At 49.6% G+C, this 19,728-nt stretch overlaps 1 protein-coding gene and 1 pseudogene across 2 annotated transcripts in view; both read left to right on the top strand.

Moving 5' to 3' along the window:
- LOC140426776 (janus kinase and microtubule-interacting protein 2-like) overlaps positions 1–19,728 on the top strand; it is a 388,630-nt gene that overhangs the window by 190,160 nt on the left and 178,742 nt on the right. For both annotated transcript variants that reach the window (XM_072511933.1, XM_072511934.1), the window contains exons 2-3: positions 12,895–13,145; positions 15,762–16,020. In XM_072511933.1, coding sequence (XP_072368034.1) covers positions 15,892–16,020 — 129 coding nt within the window. In that variant the 5' untranslated portion in view covers positions 12,895–13,145; positions 15,762–15,891. The remainder of the gene's footprint in view (positions 1–12,894; positions 13,146–15,761; positions 16,021–19,728) is intronic.
- Positions 7,776–8,003, top strand: LOC140427546 (U2 spliceosomal RNA; annotated as a pseudogene).

The raw sequence follows: 19,728 nt of genomic DNA, 5'->3' as shown, positions 1-19,728 counted from the left end.
TTGATGTCATCTGGTGGGCTGCCAGTTTACAGACTAACTTAGTGGGCTTGGAGGCATGAACCAGATAGATCAGGCCCTTCGCACTTCTTTTTACCTGGTGGGTTTCCTGAGGCAACTCAGTCCCGAGTGCTTCAAAATAGAAGGAAGCAAAATCAGGATGCACTGCATCTGGACGTTGGTGCAAGATATCAGTGGACTGTGGGGACAGAGTGTGTACAGAGGTAGGGAGGGATGAATCCACAGAGGGATTTGAAAGCAAGGATGGAAATTTTAAATGTTGATGAAGGTAACACTTGATCTGTGCAACAATGTGCTACTGAGGGTCGCATCATCTATGAAGAGATAGTGAGGATTACTGTGGGGGTCAGGAGGTATTTATGGAGGATTGACTGAATGTGATTACATTTGTGGTGTAGAGTCGATAACAGGACAGATTAGACATGGTTTGTGGTAGGAGAAGCTATTATGATCCAAAATGTGCACAATATCGTGGAAGTAAACTCAAGCACTCAGTTACACTAAATGTTTGAGGTGCAATGGTGACAATTTATACAAAAGAAAATTACTGCAGATGCTGGAAATTGGAAATAAAAACAGAAAATGCTAGAAATACCCAATAGGTCAGACAATATGTGTGTTGAGAGGAACAGAGTTAATGTTTCAAGTCAATAACCTTTCATGAGAACACATGCGACAATTCAGAGTTAGAGTAACTTTAACACAACAAAGCATCACAGGATTTTTTTAAATTATTGATACACCATCAATAATAGACGACGAGTGATAAACGGAACGGAGGCTTTAATACACTAAACAGCAAGCCTCCTGCCTCGGGACCCGAACTGGGTCCGGAGCCGGAGACTTGACACTTTTATACAGAAGCCTGAGTGGAGGAGCCACAGGCGGAGCCAGCCTGGACAAGCCCAGGCATGTATAATACAGCACAGTGAATATAAGACAATAAAGTGGTTTACCACATTCACCCCCTGTTTAAAAAAAGTCCGGCGGGGGTGAAGTGGTCTTAAAGGTCCAGTCTGTCGGGGGCCTTGACCTTCCGCTGTGACTGCCTCAGTCCCAGCTGTGGTGTGGGCGCCGGCGTCAAGACCTGCACGTCCGGGAGCGTGTTGACTTCTTCTTCTTCACCCAGATGTTGAGTCGGCGAAGTGGGGTGCTGTGTATGGGCGGAGGTGGTGGTGCCTGTCCTCGGTGGGCCTGCGGGAGTCAGTTCGTGAGGGAGGTGGGCGGAGGTGGCGGAAGACGGTGTAGGGTGGGGTGTGGTGGTGATGGTCGCCGGGGAGCCTGCAGGAGCCAAATCCCGAAGGGAGACCGTGTCCTGCCACCTGTCCTGGTGTGTCACGTAGGCATATTGGGGGTTTGCATGGAGCAGCAGGACCTTCTTGACGAGGGGGTCGGTTTTATGGCTCCTCGCATGCTTGCGGAGAAGGACGGGCCCCGGACTGTCAGCCATGACGGAAGCGAGATCACTGAGGTGGACTTCCTGGGGAAGGCAAACATACGCTCATGAGGAGTCTCGTCAGTGGCCGTACATAGAAGCGATCGGATAGAGTGGAACGCATCGAGGAGGACCTCCTGCCAGCGGGAGACTGGGAGACCTTTCGACCGTAGGGCCAGGAGGACGGCCTTCCAGACCGTCGCGTTCTCCCTCTCTACCTGTCCATTTCCCCGGGGGTTATAGCTGGTCGTCCTGCTGGAGGCGATGCCTTTGCTGAGCAGGAACTGATGCAACTCATCGCTCATAAAGGAGGAGCCCCAATCACTTTGGATGTAGGCGGGGAACCCGAACAGGGTGAAAAGGCTATGCAGGGCCTTGATAACGGAGGTAGAGGTCATGTCAGAGCAGGGGATGGCGAAGGGGAATCTGGAGTACTCGTCAACGATGTTCAGGAAGTACACGTTATGGTCAGTGGAGGGGAGGGGCCCTTTGAAGTCCATGCTGAGGCGCTCAAAAGGGCGGGAGGCCTTTACCAGATGTGCTATGTCTGGCCGATAGAAGTGCGTTTTGCACTCCGCGCAGACCTGGCAGTCCCTGGTCATGGACCTGATCTCCTCGATGGAGTAGGGCAGGTTGCGAGCCATGATAAAGTGGAAAAGTCGGGTGACCCCCGGGTGACAGAGGTTGTTGTGGAGGGTACGGAGTCGGTCTACCTGTGCGCTGGCACATGTACTGCAGGATAGGGCATCTGGGGGCTCATTGACTTCCCGGGCCAATACAAGATATCATAGCTGTAGGTGGAGAGCTCGATCCTCCACCTCAGAATCTTGTCATTCTTAATCTTGCCCCGCTGTGTGTTATTGAACATGAAGGCAACCGACTGTTGGTCAGTGAGGAGAGTGAATCGCCTGCCGGCCAGGTAATGCCTCCAATGCCTCACAGCTTCTACTATGGCTTGAGCCTCCTTTTCGACGGAGGAGTGTCGAATTTCGGAGGCATGGAGGGTACGGGAGAAGAAAGCCACGGGCCTGTCCGCCTGGTTGAGTGTAGCGGCCAGAGCAAAGTCCGACGCATCGCTCTCCACTTGGAAAGGGATGGACTCGTCCACAGCGTGCATTGCGGCTTTGGCGATGTCTGCTTTGATGCGATCGAAGGCCAGTCGGGCCTCAGTCGTCAGGGGAAACGTGTTGGACTTGATCAGTGGGCGGACCTTGTCCACGTAGTTGGGGACCCACTGGGCAGAGTAAGACAAGAACCCCAGGCATCTCCTCAGGGCCTTGGGGCAGTGGGGGAGGGGGAGTTCCAGGAGGGGGTGCGTGCGGTCGGGATCGGGCCCCAGGACTCCATATGACGTAGCCAAGGATGGCAAGGCGGGTTGTGCAAAAGACGCATTTCTCTCTATTATAAGTTAGGTTCAGGGGTTTCACGGTGTGGAGGAAGCATCGGAGGGTCTCGTCATGGTCCTGCTGGTCACGGCCGCAGATGGTGACGTTGTCTAGGTACGGGAACATGGCCCACAGCCCGTACTTGTCAACCATTCGGTCCATTTCCCTTTGGAAGACCGAGACCCCGTTGGTGACGCCGAAGGGAACCCTGAGGAAGTGATAGAGACGGCCGTCTGCCTCGAAGGCAGTGTATTGGCGGTCCTCCGGGCGGGAGCTGGTGGTACGCAGACTTGAAGTCGACTGTAGAGAAGACTTGATATTGCGCAATCTGATTGACCATGTCAGATATGCGGGGGAGGGGGTACGCATCGAGCTGCGTGTACCGGTTGATGGTCTTGCTATAATCGATGACCATCCGGTGCTTCTCCCCAGTCTTGACGACCACCACTTGGGCTCTCCAGGGGCTGTTACTAGCCTCGATGATCCCCTCTCGCAGGAGTCACTGGGCCTCTGACCTAATGAAGGCCCTGTCCTGGGCACTGTATCATCTGCTTCTGGTAGCGACGGGCTTACAGTCCAGGGTGAGGTTTGCGAAGAGGGAGGGTGGGGTGACCTTTAGGATTGCGAGGCTACAGATGGTGAGGGGGGGCAGGGGTCCGTTGAATTTTAGGGTAAGGTTCTGGAGATGGCATTGGAAGTCGAGCCCCAGTAATAGGGCATCGCACAGATGGGGGAGGACGTAGAGCGTAAAGGTGGTGTACTCTACGCCTTGCACATTGAGGGTCACGACACAGTACCCCCGGATCTCCACTGCGTGGGATCCGGAAGCCAGGGAGATTTTCTGGGTCGCAGGTAGGATGGGGAGGGAGCAGCGCCTTACCGTATCTGGGTGTATGAAGCTGTCTGTGCTCCCGGAGTCGGAAAGGCAGGCCGTCTCGTGCACGTTGATCCGGACGGTCATCGTGGACTTCGCGAGGTGGTGCGGCCGGGACTGGGCGAGTGTAGGAAGGCGGTCGGTAGACCGGTCGGAGGTGGCGGCGGCCAGCATACGGTCGGGTGAGCAGGGCTCCCGGGAGGCCGCTGAGTGGCCCCAAGATGCCGGCCCCCGTGGGTTGCACGTGGTGGGTGAGGTGTAAGATGGCGTCCAAGATGGCGGCCCCTGTGGGTCGCACATATTGGCCAAAATTAAAGATGGTGGCGTCCACGGGTCGCACATGGCGGGTGGCACGGCAGCTGGGGGTGGCCCCGACAGGCTGCAGGCAGCGCTGTTGGGCCGAGAAGGTTTAGTGGGGGGGGTCGGGCCTGGCAGGCTTTTGCTCGGTGTCCCTTCTTCCCACAGCCGTTACAGGTCGCGTTCCATGCCGGGCAGCGTTGTTGGGGGTGATTCTGGCCGCAGAAGTAGCACTTCGGGCCTCCGGCGTTGGCGGGCCGCTGCGCGGCACAGGCTTGCGTTGCACCCTGGTCGGTTGATGGCTGCGCCCACGAGGGTGCCGCGCGGTCGGAGGTGTAGGCCCCCATGTTCTGGGAGGCCACCTCCAGTGAGCTGGAGAGTTGTACTGTCTTTGGGAGGCCGGGTGTCCCACCCTTCTAATAATCGTTGGCGGATATAGTTCGAGTGCATGCCCGCAACATAGGTGTCCCTGATCAGCAGCTTCGCGTGCTGGGTAGCCGATATCACACGGCACTCACAGTTCTGGCAGAGGATGCACAAGGCACACAGGAATTCCGTCTCGTGGCGAGGTGGTGCCTAGCATATACCTGGTTAACGGATTTCCCGTAATGTCCCTTTAGCCGCGTTATTGCCTCCGCGTACGAGGGGCCGTCCCTGATGAGGTTAAAGACTTTTGGGCTCACCCGTGCGTGGAGGACCTGCTTCTTCTGGAGGTCTGTGAAGTCTTCGTTGAAAGATGCGAGGTATGCCTCGAAGCAGCTTAGCCAGTGTTCAAAAGTCTCTGTAGCATCAGCTGCTTGTGGGTCCAGTTGCAAGCGATCAGGCTTGAGTGAGGAGTTCATCTTGAGTGAAGAGTCCATCTTTAGAAGTTTAGTGTATTAAATTGATACACCAGCAATAATCGACGACGAGTGATAAACGTAACTGAGGCTTTAATACACTAAACAGCAAGCCTCCTGCCTCTGGACCCGAACTGGGTCCAGAGGCGGAGACTTGCCACTTTTATACAGAAGCCTGAGGGGAGGAGCCACAGGCGGAGCCAGCCTGGACAAGCCCAGGCATGTACAATACAGCACAGTAAATATAAGACAATAACGTGGTTTACCACAATTATTTCACAGGATGTGGGTGTCTCTGGTTAGGCCAACATTTATTATTCATCCCTAATTGCCTTTGAGTATGTGGTAGTGAGCCGTCTTTGTAAACCGCTACAGCCCATGTGGTGTAGGTACACCCAGAGTGCTGTTAGGAAGGGAGTTCCAGGATTTTGACCCAGAGATCATGAAGGAACGGCAACATAGTTCCAAGTCAGGATGTTGTGAGGCTTGGAAGGGAACTTCAGGTGCTGATGTCCCTTTGCATCTGCAGCCATTATCCTTCCAGGAGGTAGAGGTCATGGGTATGGAAAGTGCTAACGAAGGAGTTGGAGAATTGCGGCAGTGCATTTTGTAGATGGTACACACTGTGTGCCATTTCTTGAGGGAGTGATTGGTTATGGTTGGGGCGCCAAACAAATGGGCTGCTTTATCCTGGATGGTGTCAGGCATCTTCAGTGTTGTTGGAGCTGCAATCATCTCTTGTTGGAGATGATCATTGCCTGCACTTGTGTGATGCGGATGTAACTTGCCACTTGTCAGCCAAAGTCTGAATGTTGTCCAGGTCTTTTTGTGTATGGACATGGAATACTTCAGTATATGAGGATTCACGACTGTTGCTGAACATTGTGTGATCATCAGAGAGCATTCCCACTTCTGTCCTTATTCTGGAGGGAAGGTTAATTGATGAAACAACTGAAGATGGTTGAGTTGGGGACCATATCCTGAGGAACTCCTGCTGTGATGTCCTGGTACTGAGATGATTGACCTCCAACAACCGTAACCATCTCCTTTTGTGCCAGGTATGACTCCAACCACCGGAGAGTTTTCACCTTGATTCCCCGGCTCCTTGATGTCGCACTCGATCAAATGCTGCTTGATGTCAAGGGTACTCATTCTCACCTCAAAATGTTTCACAATCTGTGATTGGATGAACGTGGGGTAGAAATGATGTTAGTGGAGTTGGCCAAAAGCTCAGAAAAATAAGTAGGTTTTCAGAAGACTTTTAAATGTGGTAAAAGACTTAGTCAGACTGAAGATTTGAGGGGGGGATTTCAGAGCCTGGGAACGAGATGTTTGAAGGCTCTGACACAAAGGGCAGAATTTTCCAGGTCTTTTGGGATGGGCTGGGGAGGCGGCAAGGCTGGGTAAATGGCAGGGGAATGTAGCTGGTGCACAATGTTTACCTGCCACAATGCATTTTTATGGAGGCAGGAAGGTTGATGGATTGTCTACCCATCAGCAGCCCAATTGAACCACTTACGTGGCCAATTAATGGTGACTTCCTGCTTGTGTGGGCATTATGTCCACAATGGGAGGGACAACTGCCCCAAGGGGCACCAACCATTGAAACCTGATAATCTCCAAACAATTTCTTGAGCCTTGGGTGTGGGCAACCCTCCTTGATGGATGCTTCACGGTCCACAGAGTGACCCCCCCCATTTGTAATGTCTGCCTCCAAGCCTGATTCACTCCAGTGAGCATTGGACACCACCCATCCTTCCCTGCTCCCAAAGAAAATGACTGAGGCCCGCCTGCCTGGCCCAAGCTTCCCGCAACAATATTTACCCCTCTTCGAAGGCATTAGGGAGTTGAGATACCCTCTTCCTGCAGCTGCAGCCACTGCTCTCAGCAATGTCGGCTCTCTGATTGGGTTGACAGTTCTTGGGGGCGTGCCATCATCCTTTATTGGATGGCAGTCCCGGTGGCAAGCTGTTTAATGGCTGTTTCAGGCACAAACAAGGTTGACTCTCACTTTTCGCTCCAGCGAAAGGACTTCTGCTGTTTCAGGGTAATTCGGCCCTAAGAGAGGACCAGAGCAAAAGGAATATGACAGTAATTGGAAGAAACTTGGGGCTGAGCGCTCAGGGCCATTACCATTGCTGTAGTCTGTTCCTTCTACAACATCAAAATGAAGATGATCTCGCCCATCATTGATTCACTTTGAATGCTTCCTCATAACATCCATTTGAAAACATACATTAACTCAATGCTTCTGACATGAAAGCTATCAAGGCTGAGTATAACATATATTGTTTCTTTCCATGCAGTCACCCCATGGAGAGGCTGATCTAAAGCATTTGCATAAATTGCTCTTCTGTGGGGTTCTGTCAGCTTTTCGAGAAGTCAGCCTGTCCACTGTGAAATGAGGCAATTCCTAATCAATCACCATGCCGAGAATTTGTCGGGTTATTGCCATCTCATTCTCAACAGCACTGGTCGGGGTTGATTTATACTGTGAAACCGAGCAAACGCTGATCACTGATTGTTTGTAAAGGGGAAACACATTAGTAACAAAGCTACTGTAAAACCATAGAGCTGTCAAGTTACTGGATACTTATTTAGATGATGCAATATAAATTCTTTGAAATACATGTTGAATCTTGAACTTTACAGGAGCTGTGGTCTCTGTTGACTAATTGCAGCTCGATATCCATGCACAATTACAACCATAATATAAAAGCAAATTACTGCGGATACTAGAATCCGAAACAAAACCAGAAAATACTGGACAATCTGACAGCATCTGTGGAGAGAGGAAGGAGCGAACATTTCGAGTCTGGATGACTCTTTGTCAAAGCAATCGTCAAACAATTACAACCAGTTATTTTAGCAGAAAAACTCCCATGAGTTCAGAGAGGTTCTGCTTACACATGATTAAATCTGTTTTTATCGCTTCTCGGCCTTTTGGCTAAGATCAAGTGTAGTATCTGCTCTGCCTTTTGGCTCAGATTGGTATGTCTCTCCCTTTTGGCTCAGATTTGGTATGTCTCTCTGGTGGGGACCATGAATTAGATTCAATTTGAATTTGAATTGGTTTTTGGAGCAGACAAGGAGCTGGATTAGGGGTTTGCCCCTGTCCACACTCTGAGCCCTTGCTTTGGAACTCAGAAAAAGTAATTTTAAAAAATGATTAAATCTGTTTTGCTCAGAATCTTGACTATCGATAATGTACGGCTTTTAAATTTGCTTGTGGGCGAATCATCACCTTGCATTAACCCAAACATTTTGCATTTCGAGGAAATTTTTTTTCTTGGTTTCAAGAGAGCAATGTCAAACTAACAGCTCTGTCTCATCTTTCCACGTTTATACTCATCTATTTCTCTACTTTGCTTGAAGAACGGGCTGCAGCACACACATTTCTGGTGCTTCAGGTACCTTTTTGGTTCCAAGCTGGCATCCATGGTACACTTTCGGTCATGCTAGATGCCAATTTGACAAGCTGTGGGCACAAAATGCGCCAGAAATGTGTTGAGCAGGGAGATTGTAATGTCAGATAAGGTGGAATGCTGATTTGATACAAGCGCTGCCAAAAACAGCAGCATTGTTTTAATATTGCTTAGTTTCTTTGCGTTTGAATACTGGATGGCTGGCGAACGATTTTGTGAGTGATTGCCATCTTGTGATAGTCAGCAAAGAACTGTGATTTTAAACAAGAAACTAAAGGTGGCCGATGCTAGGATTCTGAAAGAAAAGCAGAAAGTACTGGAAACACTTAGCAGCTTTCAATGGACAGAATAGACATTTTAAAAAAATAAATTAATTTAGAGTACCCAATTATTAATTTCCAATTAAGGGGCAATTTAGCGTGGCCAATCCATCTAACCTGCACATCTTTGGGTTGTGGGGATGAAACCCACGCAGATACGGGGAGAATATCCACATAGATAGTGCCGGGTCTGGGATCAAACCTAGGTCCTCAGTGCCGTGAGGCAGCAGTGCTAACACTATGCCACCCTGCCACTCGTGGACAGAACAGACCCTCTTATTGTTTGTGTTCAAGGTCTTCTTCAAAATTGTGAGTCTGTGAGAAGCTGCCTTTATTAGTTATTACATCTTCACTCAAATGTACATGGGGAAGACAAAACAATCCATATAGAATGCTCAGAATATGATTACTGTTTGCACTACGCTCACATTCACATTCAGATTAATCCTCCTTCAGCTCTTTGTCTGCCTTCAGGCGTATTGGAAGGATTTGCAGGCTGATAATTAATCTGGCCACACTATGAACGCACTTTTCTTGGTCATTGATCCCTGAAGTGGGACTTGAATCCCAAGCTTCAGGCAGTGAGTTCCAGATTCCCACCACCCTCTTGGTGGAAAATGTTTTTTCTCAAATCCCCTCTAAATCTCCTGCACCTTACCTTAAATCCATGCCTCCTGGTTATTGACCCCTCTACTAAGGTGAAGAGTTTCTTCCTGTCCATCTATATCCCTCATAATTTTGTACACCTTGATCAGGTCCTCCCTCAGCCTTTTCTGCTCTTGGACAACAACCCAGATGAGCCAGCCTCTTTTAAGGCAACATCTTGATGAATCTCCTCTGCACCCTTTTCCAGTGCAATCACATTTGAACTTTTAGTCCCTGTGAAAGAGAGAGAAAAGATCAGTCCGGTTCCTTGCCCCAATCCCTCATCTCTTTAACATTGCTAAAATTGTTTTTCTGTGATTTTCAGGAATAAAAAAAATCAAGGGGTAGAATTTCCTCTTATTGTTGCAGTGGGTGGGAAAACAGTGGTGTGATAGCCGTTGGCCCCAAGGGTGGCTTCCTCCGTTGTATTGTTCGGGACTTGGGGGAATAAATTATTGGGTCTCATGACGTCACGCTGGTGCCTGCCTCGCCAGCAACTTGTTTTTTAAAAGATCGGGGCGCCCTTTAAAAAATCACCCAGAATTAGAGATCCAAGGGACGAGAGCAAATGAAGAATTGAAGGAAATTAGTATTCGTGGGAAGATTGTTTTGGAAAAATTAATGGGACTGATTTTATGAAGGGGATGTCATGTCTTAATTACATGATCGAGTTTTTTGAGGCAGTGACAAAGATGATTAATGAAGGTAGGCCAGTGGACGTTGTCTACACTGACTTTAGTAAGGCCTTTGACAAGGTCCCTCATGGCAGACTGGTACAGCAGGTGACGTCACATGGGATCAGAGGTGATGGGTACGGAACTGACTTGGTCATAAAAGACAGAGGGTAGCAGTGGAAGGGTGCTTTTCTGAATGGAGGGCTATGACTAGGGATCAGCTGTTTGTAGTATACATAAATAATTTGGAGGAAAATGTAACTGGTCTGATTAGTAAGTTTGCAGACATCACAAAGGTTGGTGGAATTGCGGATAACGATGAGGACTGTCAGACGATACAGCAGGATTGGTTAGAGACTTGGGCGGAGAGATGGCAGATGTAGTTTAATCTAGACAAATGTGAGTTAATGCATTTTAGTTGGTCTAATACAGCTGGGAAATATATAGTAAATGGCATGCCCCTGAAGAGCATTGACAGGCAGAGAGATCTGGGTGTACAGGTCCACAGGTCACTGAAAGTGACAACGCATGTGGAGAAGGTAGTCACAAAGGCATATGGCATGCTTGCCTTCATCAGACAGGGTATTGAGTATAAAAATTGGCAAGTCATGCTGCAGCTGTATAGAACCTTGGTTAAGCCACACTTGGAATATAGTGTGCAATTCTGGTCGCCACACTACCAGAAGGATGTGGAGGTTTTGGAGAGGGTACAGAAGAGGTTTGCCATGATGTTGCCTGGGATTAGCTGGGGCATTAGCTATGAGGAGAGGTTGGATAAACTCAGTTTGTTCTCACTGGAACGATAGAGGTTGAGGGACGACCTGATATAAGTCTACAAAATCATGAGTGGCATGGACAGAGTGGACAATCAGAAGCTTTTCCCAGGGTGGAAGAGTCAATTACTAGGGGACATAGGTTTAAGGTCTGAGGGGCAAAGTTTAGAGGAGATTTGTGAGGGCCGTTTTTTACACAGAGGGCAGTGGGTGCCTGGAATGCACTGCTGGAGGAGGTGGTGAATTCAGGTACAATAGTTATGTTTCAGGGCATCTTTGCAAATACATGTGTAGGATGGGAATAAATGGAAATGGGCCCCGGAAGTGTAAAAGGTTTTGGGTTAGACAAGCAGCATGGTCGACACAGGCTTGGAGGGCCAAAGGGCCTGTTCTGTCTATACTTTTCTTTGTTCTTTGTTCTTTGAATGTTTATATGCCCCCTGAGATCTGATATTCTACATCTCAGAGTGTTCAATGAGGTTGAAAGAGATAGTGGATGCACTGATAATCATCTTCCAAAATTCTATAGATTTTGGAATGGTTCCTGCAGATTGGAAGGTAGCAAACATCACCCACTATTTAAGGAGGGAGGGGGAAGAGAAAACAGGGTATTACAGACTTTTTAGCTATACGTCAGTAGCAGGGAAAATGCTAGAATCTATTCTAAAGACTGTGATAAATGGACACTCGGATAAAAAGATCTGATTGGACAGGATCAGTGTAGATTTATGAATGGGAAATCATGTTTGACAAACTTGTTGGAGGTTTTTAGGGAATGTTACAAACAGAATTGATAAAAGGGAGTTCTTGGATTTTCAGAAGGCTTTCAATGAACTCCCCCACAGCAGCTTGGTTAGCAAAATAAAAGTGCATGGGATAGGAGGTAACATATTGGCATGGATTAATTATTGTTTAACAGGCAGAAAACAGAGTAAGAATAAATAGGTCATTCTTGCATTGGCAGGATGTGCCTCGTGGGGTACCACAGGGATTAGTAATTGGATCCCCAGCAGTTCACAATATATATCAATGATTTGGATGCGGGGACCAAATTTAATATTTCTTATTTCGCAGATGACACAAAAATAGATGGGAATATGTGTTGTGAGGAAGATGAAAATAGGTTTCAAGGGGATTTGGACAGACTTAGTAAGTGGGAAAGAACATGGCAGATGGAATATAATGTGGAAAAATGTGAGGTTATCCACTTTTGTAGAAGGAACAGACGTGCATGGTATTTCTTAAATGGCAAGAGATTATAACATGTGGATGTACAAAGGGACCAGGGTGGCCTTGTCAATAAGTAATTGAAAGCTAACATGTAGGTGCACCAAACAATTAGGAAGGCTAATAGTATGGTGATGTGCAGCGATGCGAGAAACAGACCTCTAACACTGTAGAAGATCCAACACGGTTTTATTGAACGATAGAACTAACATACATATTTAACTGTGGGCCGACACTATACTGAACTGACAGGAGACCTTGTATTAGCCTGACCAGACTTATTAGCTACTGCATGGTGTTTGCACTGTGCTAGCTTGTGGACTCTGACTGTCTCAGTGGCTGGGTCCCGAGAGAGCGGGAAACCTAGTGCCCTCTGGCTTTATAGTGGTGGCGTGCTGTCTGGTGATTGGCTGCACTGTGCTGTGTGCTTACTGGTCATCCTGTGTCAATCACTGCCTGTCTGCACTTCATTATATACATGCGTGGATATTACGGTAGCCTCTATCACAAGAGGATTTGAATACAGAGTAGCAAAGTCTTCCTTCAATTGTATAGAACCTTGGTTAGACTGCACCTGGAGAGCTGTGTGCAGTTTTGGTCCCCTTACCTTAGGAAGGATATTATTGCCAGAGAGAGACTGCAACAAAGGTTTACCAGACTTGTTCCCGGGATGGCAGACTGTCCTATGAAGAGAGATTGGGCAAACTGGGCATGTATTCCGCAAAGTTTTAAAGAATGAGAAGCGATCTCACGGAAACCTGCAAAACACTTCAATAGTAGGGTAGATACAGATAAGATGCCCTACCCTGATTGGGAAGTCCAGAACCAGGGGACACAAATTCAAAATATAAAACAATAAAATGTGTTTTTTCTCGTGATTCTTGGGATGAATGTTACAAAGGTTTTGTCAAAATGGATGAACAGAACAGGTTGTTCAGCTATATTTCAAAATCAACTTTTAAATCTCTCTTTCATTTCACAGATGATGGCTGCTTCATTGAGTAACTGGATGGATATGAAAGTGAAATGAAAATGAAAACCGCTTATTGTCACAAGTAGGCTTCAAATGAAGTTACTGTGAAAAGCCCCAAGTCGCAACATTCCGGCACCTGTTCGGGGAGGCTGTTACGGGAATCGAACAGTGCTGCTGGCCTACCTTGGTCTGCTTTCAAAGCCAGCGATTTAGCTCTGTGCTAAGCCGCCCCTGTTTAGGGACCATATGGATGGATGAAGGTATGATGATCAGATGTAAAACCCGACAGTATTCAGAAATGATATCACACAAAGGATAGAAAGATTGACTATCTAGTAAGATCATATGGCTTGGTTATGTAATGGACAGGCTGACTGAGATGCTGGACAATGTTTTGGACAAACGTAAAGAACAAACAAGCCCCATTCCTCTTCTATCCCGATACCCCATCTGTGCAGCTGTTTCTTTATTTTGTGTAATACCTCGTTGACAATGATCACATTCAAAAGGCTCTTTTGCTATGCTGGTCGGTGATTCCATTTATATTTTGATGGAATTGCATTATCCTCTTGCTTGATCAATCCATTTTCACATTGCACAGTTATGCAATGAGAATACTGCCTGTGTCCACTTGAGTATTGATTAGCAGCAATCAACAACAGCTTGCATTTATATAGCACCATTAACATGGTAAACCTCTCAAGGGGCTTTGCAGGTGCTTAATAAGGCAACATTTGACTCTTAGCGACATATTAAGACAGGTGGCCAAAACTTTGTCAAAGCAGTCAGTTCCAAAGAACAGCTTAAAGAAGGAGAGAAGCCAGAAAGGTACCAGGAGGGAATGCAAGACAAGGGTGATATTGGGGCTGAGGCAGCTGGAGGCATAACCATCAATACTGGAGGGAAAGAAATTAGGAATAGGAAGAGGCCAGCATTTGAGCAGCGGATAGTAATGATACCGTAGTAGGTGATGAATGATTGAGGCAATATTCATTTATTGCTGTGCATGGCCACATTAGCTAACAAAGATATCCTTACAAAGGAGAATCAAAGAACAGGAAGTTTACAACCAAAATAACACAAAGGGCTGGATTCTCCGGCCTCCCAGCCGTGTTTTTAGGCAACGGGAGGTGGCGAACCGTTTCCCACCCCTGTCGATGGGAATTCCCAATTAAACCACCCCACACCATCGGGGGAAACCTGTGGGCAGGGGTTCACTTCTGGCTGGACCAAAGAATCTCGCTGCCAGCGAACTGCCAGAGAATTCTGTCCAAAATGTAGTGTGAGAAAAGGGCATTCGGTCTATCAAAACCTCTCCTCAGTGGACAATGTACCAAGAACCCTGGGATGTATTCCCCCCCTCGAATTAGTTCAATATTTTATGAATTCTCAATGGTTATCAAAGAAAATTTCAGAATTCTCACATGTACACTATTGGTCCAATATATTTGGCTGGACAGAAAATACCAACTAAAGCATGTTTCCTGGAAGACTTTCATAATCTCAGTTCCCATTCATCTCTATAATCTGAAAAGTCATAATCGGCTGGATATCCAACATTTTTTCATGGCATCAAGTACTTTTCCTGGGATTCTCTTCCTGGTTCTTTTCCACATATCCACCAGGGCTTTGGTGTGAGATTTCTTTTTGTCTCTGTTGTTAATCACGTACGTGGCCTTTTTGTCTAGAATCGACAAAATACTGCTGTTAGAGCTTGCATGTACGACCAAACTAGTGCTGGCCCTGCTCTGACATTGGTTGCAGATAGGCTGAAACATGTGTCAATGGATAAATACATGCTATTAAGAAGACGGGGAAAGGGCTTTAATCATCAGGCACCTCTTTTGTATCTTAATCGTTGTGTGTTTTTTAATAATGAAGATAATTTTACAATTTGTGTGCCACTGTGTATTTACCTCTGAAAGTCAAGATGTCCAAGAAAAGAAGCTATGCAGGACACACTTGGCTGAATAAAGGAGCAAAAACCAGAAAGTTGCTTGAAAGCCTGCCTCATCTAATATAGCCCATGTCACTTTGGTCAGCAAGGATATTCCTCATATTCCAATGCCTGAGCATAAAAATCCAAACTCAGCAGTTCATAGTGCGGAGGCAGATAGCTTAACCTTTGCCTCGCTGATCGCCCGAAGGCGGATCCTGTTGGGGTGGAGGTCAGCTTCTCCGCCTGGGGTGGGGGGGGCTGCAAGGTCAATTGCAAAGAAAGGTGGACTTGCAATTATATAGCACCCGTCACAACCATTGGATGTCTCAAAGTGCTTTACAGCCAATGGAGAGAGTCTGCCAACTGCTACCACAACTGAGATTAGCCACCTAAACCCAGACTGTGACCTTAACTAGTTTCAGTTGATCAGTGGAGCTCAGCAATCGTAACATTTAAATTGGTCCATGTTTATTTTACCAATTTACTGTTAATGGTCCATGGTTATGACTTTCAAAATTCCTATACCTCTTCAGAATTGCTCTCTGTTGAATCCAGCAGATTCATAAAAACACAATAACAATATCTCGATAGAGAAAAATTAAGGCTCAAGTCTTGTCTACTATTCTTTCATCAGCATTGAGCCACTAATTCCAACAGTCTAGTAGCATGTCATAGAGATGCTGCCGGGCTTTGGCAGAAAGGAAGTACATCTGTTCGAAATTCTAGAAGTGTTTTAAGAGGCGGTGCAAGAAACTTATGTTTTCTCCCCACACCTTCACCTTCCCTAACCAACTGGTTGAGAATAAATAAAACTCCTCATCATCACTTGGCAACTGTGTTGGCAATGTCGATTTTGTCAACGTAAACATATAAAGTAAAGAACCATCTTGTTTGTATCATTTTAACTAAAACATTTCCGTTGCTGCTTATATTCCAGGCCTTATACAGCCAAACTGGTGGCCGGAGGGAGCTAAGGAATGTGATACAGAATGTGCTAGTGGATTTGCCCAAAGAGAAAATGACAATTTATTCTTGAATTGAATAAAAGCCACAGGGAAGAACTGAAGATGTCCAAGAAGGGGCGTGGGAAGGCTGAAAAGCCTGAAGCCCTTATATCTGCATTACAGGCTGCTAATGAGGATCTTAGGACTAAACTGACTGATATACAAATCGAACTTCATCAAGAGAAATGTAAGGTGAGTGTTGCCTCTTGTCATGTGAGTATCCTTTAACAAAGATTTGGTCTTACCACATGACCTGTAGCACGGCATCAGTGATATCATTTGTGGGTGGAGCTGGGCTGTGGCTGTCAGGTGAGAGCGAGTTTCGTGTTTGGGTTTCAGTTTCGGTTTGTTGCTTTGGACTGCAGAAGGAAAAAAGCAGTGTTTCCCTGTTTTTCTCTGTCTTTATTTTAAAGCTGTCCTGTGAACTGAAAGCACGTTGGGTGTGACAAACTGCCTTGGTAACTTCTTAGATAGAGTTGTTTTCCGGAAGGAACTTTGAATCTACTGGTTGGAACTGGATCAGAATCTCAGGGAAAGGACCAGTCCCATTCAAGTGAGATTACAGAGTGCTGGGCCACATCCTTGAAAGGGGTTTTGGTTTATTGGAGTTTGTATTGAATTGGAACAGTTACTAAGGGTGATTCATTAAGAGCTATATACATAGATTACTGTAGCTGTTGTGTTTTCTTTATGTTTGTAATTGATAACAAATTCTTGTTTTATATATGTTAACTACATTCTTAGAATAAATTTTGTTTTGATATAAGCGCCTAGGAAGTCTGATGAATTATACCTGAAGTGAAGGCTCTTGTGCTCATCCTAGCCAAATTCAACAAAAAGGTTAGAGGTTAGGTGAACTTCATAATACACTTTGGAGTTTCTAAGCCAAGGCCCATAACACACTTTTATTTGGGTAAGCAAGGCAACAAAGTATAACTTTGGAAGGTTTCTTGGATGAATTTAAAATAATGCATAATGCATTAAACCTTTACTCGGACCAGTTGATAAGATGTCATTGCAACATTGGAGTATTGTGGCCCAAGATTGGAGTTGTTGTAACCATTCCACATATTTACAGCTTTCTAGTCATTTTGGTTGGAAGGTTGATGAACATGTTCATCATTAACTTATCTTACACACCTTTTTTCAACAAGAAGTGCACACGCTATGAGGAAGGCCATGCTATTTGAGATTTAATACAGATAACTGAAGTTCTACATTTATAAGATAAACCACTTATTTTGGTTTTAGTGAACCCTATATAGACATACGAATTAGGAGCAGGAATAGGCCATGGCCCCTCGAGCTTGCTCCACTATTCCTTAAATCATGACTGGTTTTAATCTCAACTCTACATTCCCTCCCACCCGATAACCTTTCACCCCCTTGTCAATTAAGAATATATCTAGCTCTGCCTTAAAAATATTCAGATACCGCTTCCTCTGCCTTTTGAGAAAGTGAGTTGCAAAGGCTCACGATCCTCTGAGAGGAAATCATTTCTCTTCATCTCTGCTTTAAATGGGCGATCTCTTGGGCGTCATTCTCCGACCCCCCGCCGGGTCGGAGAATGGCCGTTGGCCGCCGTGAATCCCGCCCCCGCCCCCGCCGAAGTCGCCGAAGGGAGAAAAGTCGGCGGGGCGTTAATGGCGCCGCTGCCGCGGAGAATGTCACGGGTCTGCGCAAGGCAGCCGATTTTCGGCCTGCCGATATTCTCCCTTCCGGATGGGCCGAAGTCCCGTCGACGTGATGACCGTTCACGTCGACGTCAATCAAACCTCCTTTTCATCGGCGTGACCCGGTGCTCCAGGCTCACGCCGACCAGCGAGGAGGTGAGTGACGGCCTGGGGGGTTGGCTCTGGGCAGGAAATGGCGTGGCCGCAGACTGATTGCCTGAGGAGAGGTGTGTCTCGGCTTGTGTGTGTGTGCGGCGGGGGGGGGGGGGGGGTGGTTAGAGTAGGCTGGGCTCCGGGGGAGTGCCGGGAGGGGGTCCGTGCCGGGGTGGAGGTTGGGGGTTGGGGAGGGGGTCCGTGCCGGGGTGGAGGTTGGGGGTTGGGGAGGGGGTCCGTGCCGGGGTGGAGGTTGGGGGGGGTCCGTGCCGGGGTGGAGGTTGGGGAGGGGGTCCGTGCCGGGGTGGAGGTTGGGGAGGGGGTCCGTGCCGGGGTGGAGGTTGGGGGTTGTGGAGGGGGTCCGTGCCGGGGTGGAGGTTGGGGGGGGGGGTCCGTGCCGGGGTGGAGGTTGGGGGTTGGGGAGGGGTTCCGTGCCGGGGTGGAGGTTGGGGGGGGGTCCGTGCTGGGGTGGAGGTTGGGGGTTGGGGAGGGGGTCCGTGCCGGGGTGGAGGTTGGGGGTTGGGGAGGGGGTCCGTGCCGGGGTGGAGGTTGGGGGTTGGGGAGGGGGTCCGTGCCGGGGTGGAGGTTGGGGGGGGGTCCGTGCCGGGGTGGAGGTTGGGGAGGGGGTCCGTGCCGGGGTGGAGGTTGGGGAGGGGGTCCGTGCCGGGGTGGAGGTTGGGGGTTGTGGAGGGGGTCCGTGCCGGGGTGGAGGTTGGGGGGGGGTCCGTGCCGGGGTGGAGGTTGGGGGTTGGGGAGGGGTTCCGTGCCGGGGTGGAGGTTGGGGGGGGGTCCGTGCTGGGGTGGAGGTTGGGGGTTGGGGAGGGGGTCCGTGCCGGGGTGGAGGTTGGGGGTTGGGGAGGGGGTCCGTGCCGGGGTGGAGGTTGGGGGTTGGGGAGGGGGTCCGTGCCGGGGTGGAGGTTGGGGGGGGGGGTCCGTGCCGGGGTGGAGGTTGGGGGTTGGGGAGGGGTTCCGTGCCGGGGTGGAGGTTGGGGGGGGGGTCCGTGCTGGGGTGGAGGTTGGGGGTTGGGGAGGGGGTCCGTGCCGGGGTGGAGGTTGGGGGTTGGGGAGGGAGTCCGTGCCGGGGTGGAGGTTGGGGGTTGTGGAGGGGGTCCGTGCCGGGGTGGAGGTTGGGGGGGGGGGGTCCGTGCCGGGGTGGAGGTTGGGGGTTGGGAGGGGTTCCGTGCCGGAGTGGAGGTTGGGGGTTGGGGAGGGGGTCCGTGCCGGGGTGGAGGTTGGGGAGGGGGTCCGTGCCGGGGTGGAGGTTGGGGGTTGTGGAGGGGGTCCGTGCCGGGGTGGAGGTTGGGGGGGGGTCCGTGCCGGGGTGGAGGTTGGGGGTTGGGGAGGGGGTCCGTGCCGGGGTGGAGGTTGGGGGTTGGGGGGGGGGTCCGTGCCGGGGTGGAGGTTGGGGGTTGGGGAGGGGGTCCGTGCCGGGGTGGAGGTTGGGGAGGGGGTCCGTGCCGGGGTGGAGGTTGGGGGTTGTGGAGGGGGTCCGTGCCGGGGTGGAGGTTGGGGGGGGGTCCGTGCCGGGGTGGAGGTTGGGGAGGGGGTCCGTGCCGGGGTGGAGGTTGGGGGGGTGGGTCCGTGCTGGGGTGGAGGTTGGGGGTTGGGGAGGGGTTCCGTGCCGGGGTGGAGGTTGGGGGGGGGTCCGTGCTGGGGTGGAGGTTGGGGGTTGGGGAGGGGGTCCCTGCCGGGGTGGAGGTTGGGGGGGGTCCGTGCTGGGGTGGAGGTTGGGGGTTGGGGAGGGGGTCCGTGCCGGGGTGGAGGTTGGGGGTTGGGGAGGGGGTCCGTGCCGGGGTGGGTGATGGGAGGGCAAATGAGTTGGTCCACCTGGCCAGGTGCCAGCCTCCAACAGTTGGACCCATGCGGTCCATGCCACCTGGCTGGGGGGAGGAGGGGATATGGGCAATGATGACATGTCGTCGTTCCCCTCCCCCCCACCAGGTCGTCATGTTTTCAGATCATCCAGCGATGTTGGCCGCCGTGGTGGCAGCCGCTCATGTCTATGTTGCCCTGGATGAGGAGGAGGAGGAGGAGGAGGAGCGTGCCAGAGAGGCGGCGCAGGCTGCCGCAGAGG

Source organism: Scyliorhinus torazame, chromosome 7 (assembly GCF_047496885.1).
Source record: "Scyliorhinus torazame isolate Kashiwa2021f chromosome 7, sScyTor2.1, whole genome shotgun sequence".
In the NCBI taxonomy this organism is placed as follows: Eukaryota; Metazoa; Chordata; class Chondrichthyes; order Carcharhiniformes; family Scyliorhinidae; genus Scyliorhinus; species Scyliorhinus torazame.
This window is presented reverse-complemented; position numbering and strand designations above follow the sequence as displayed.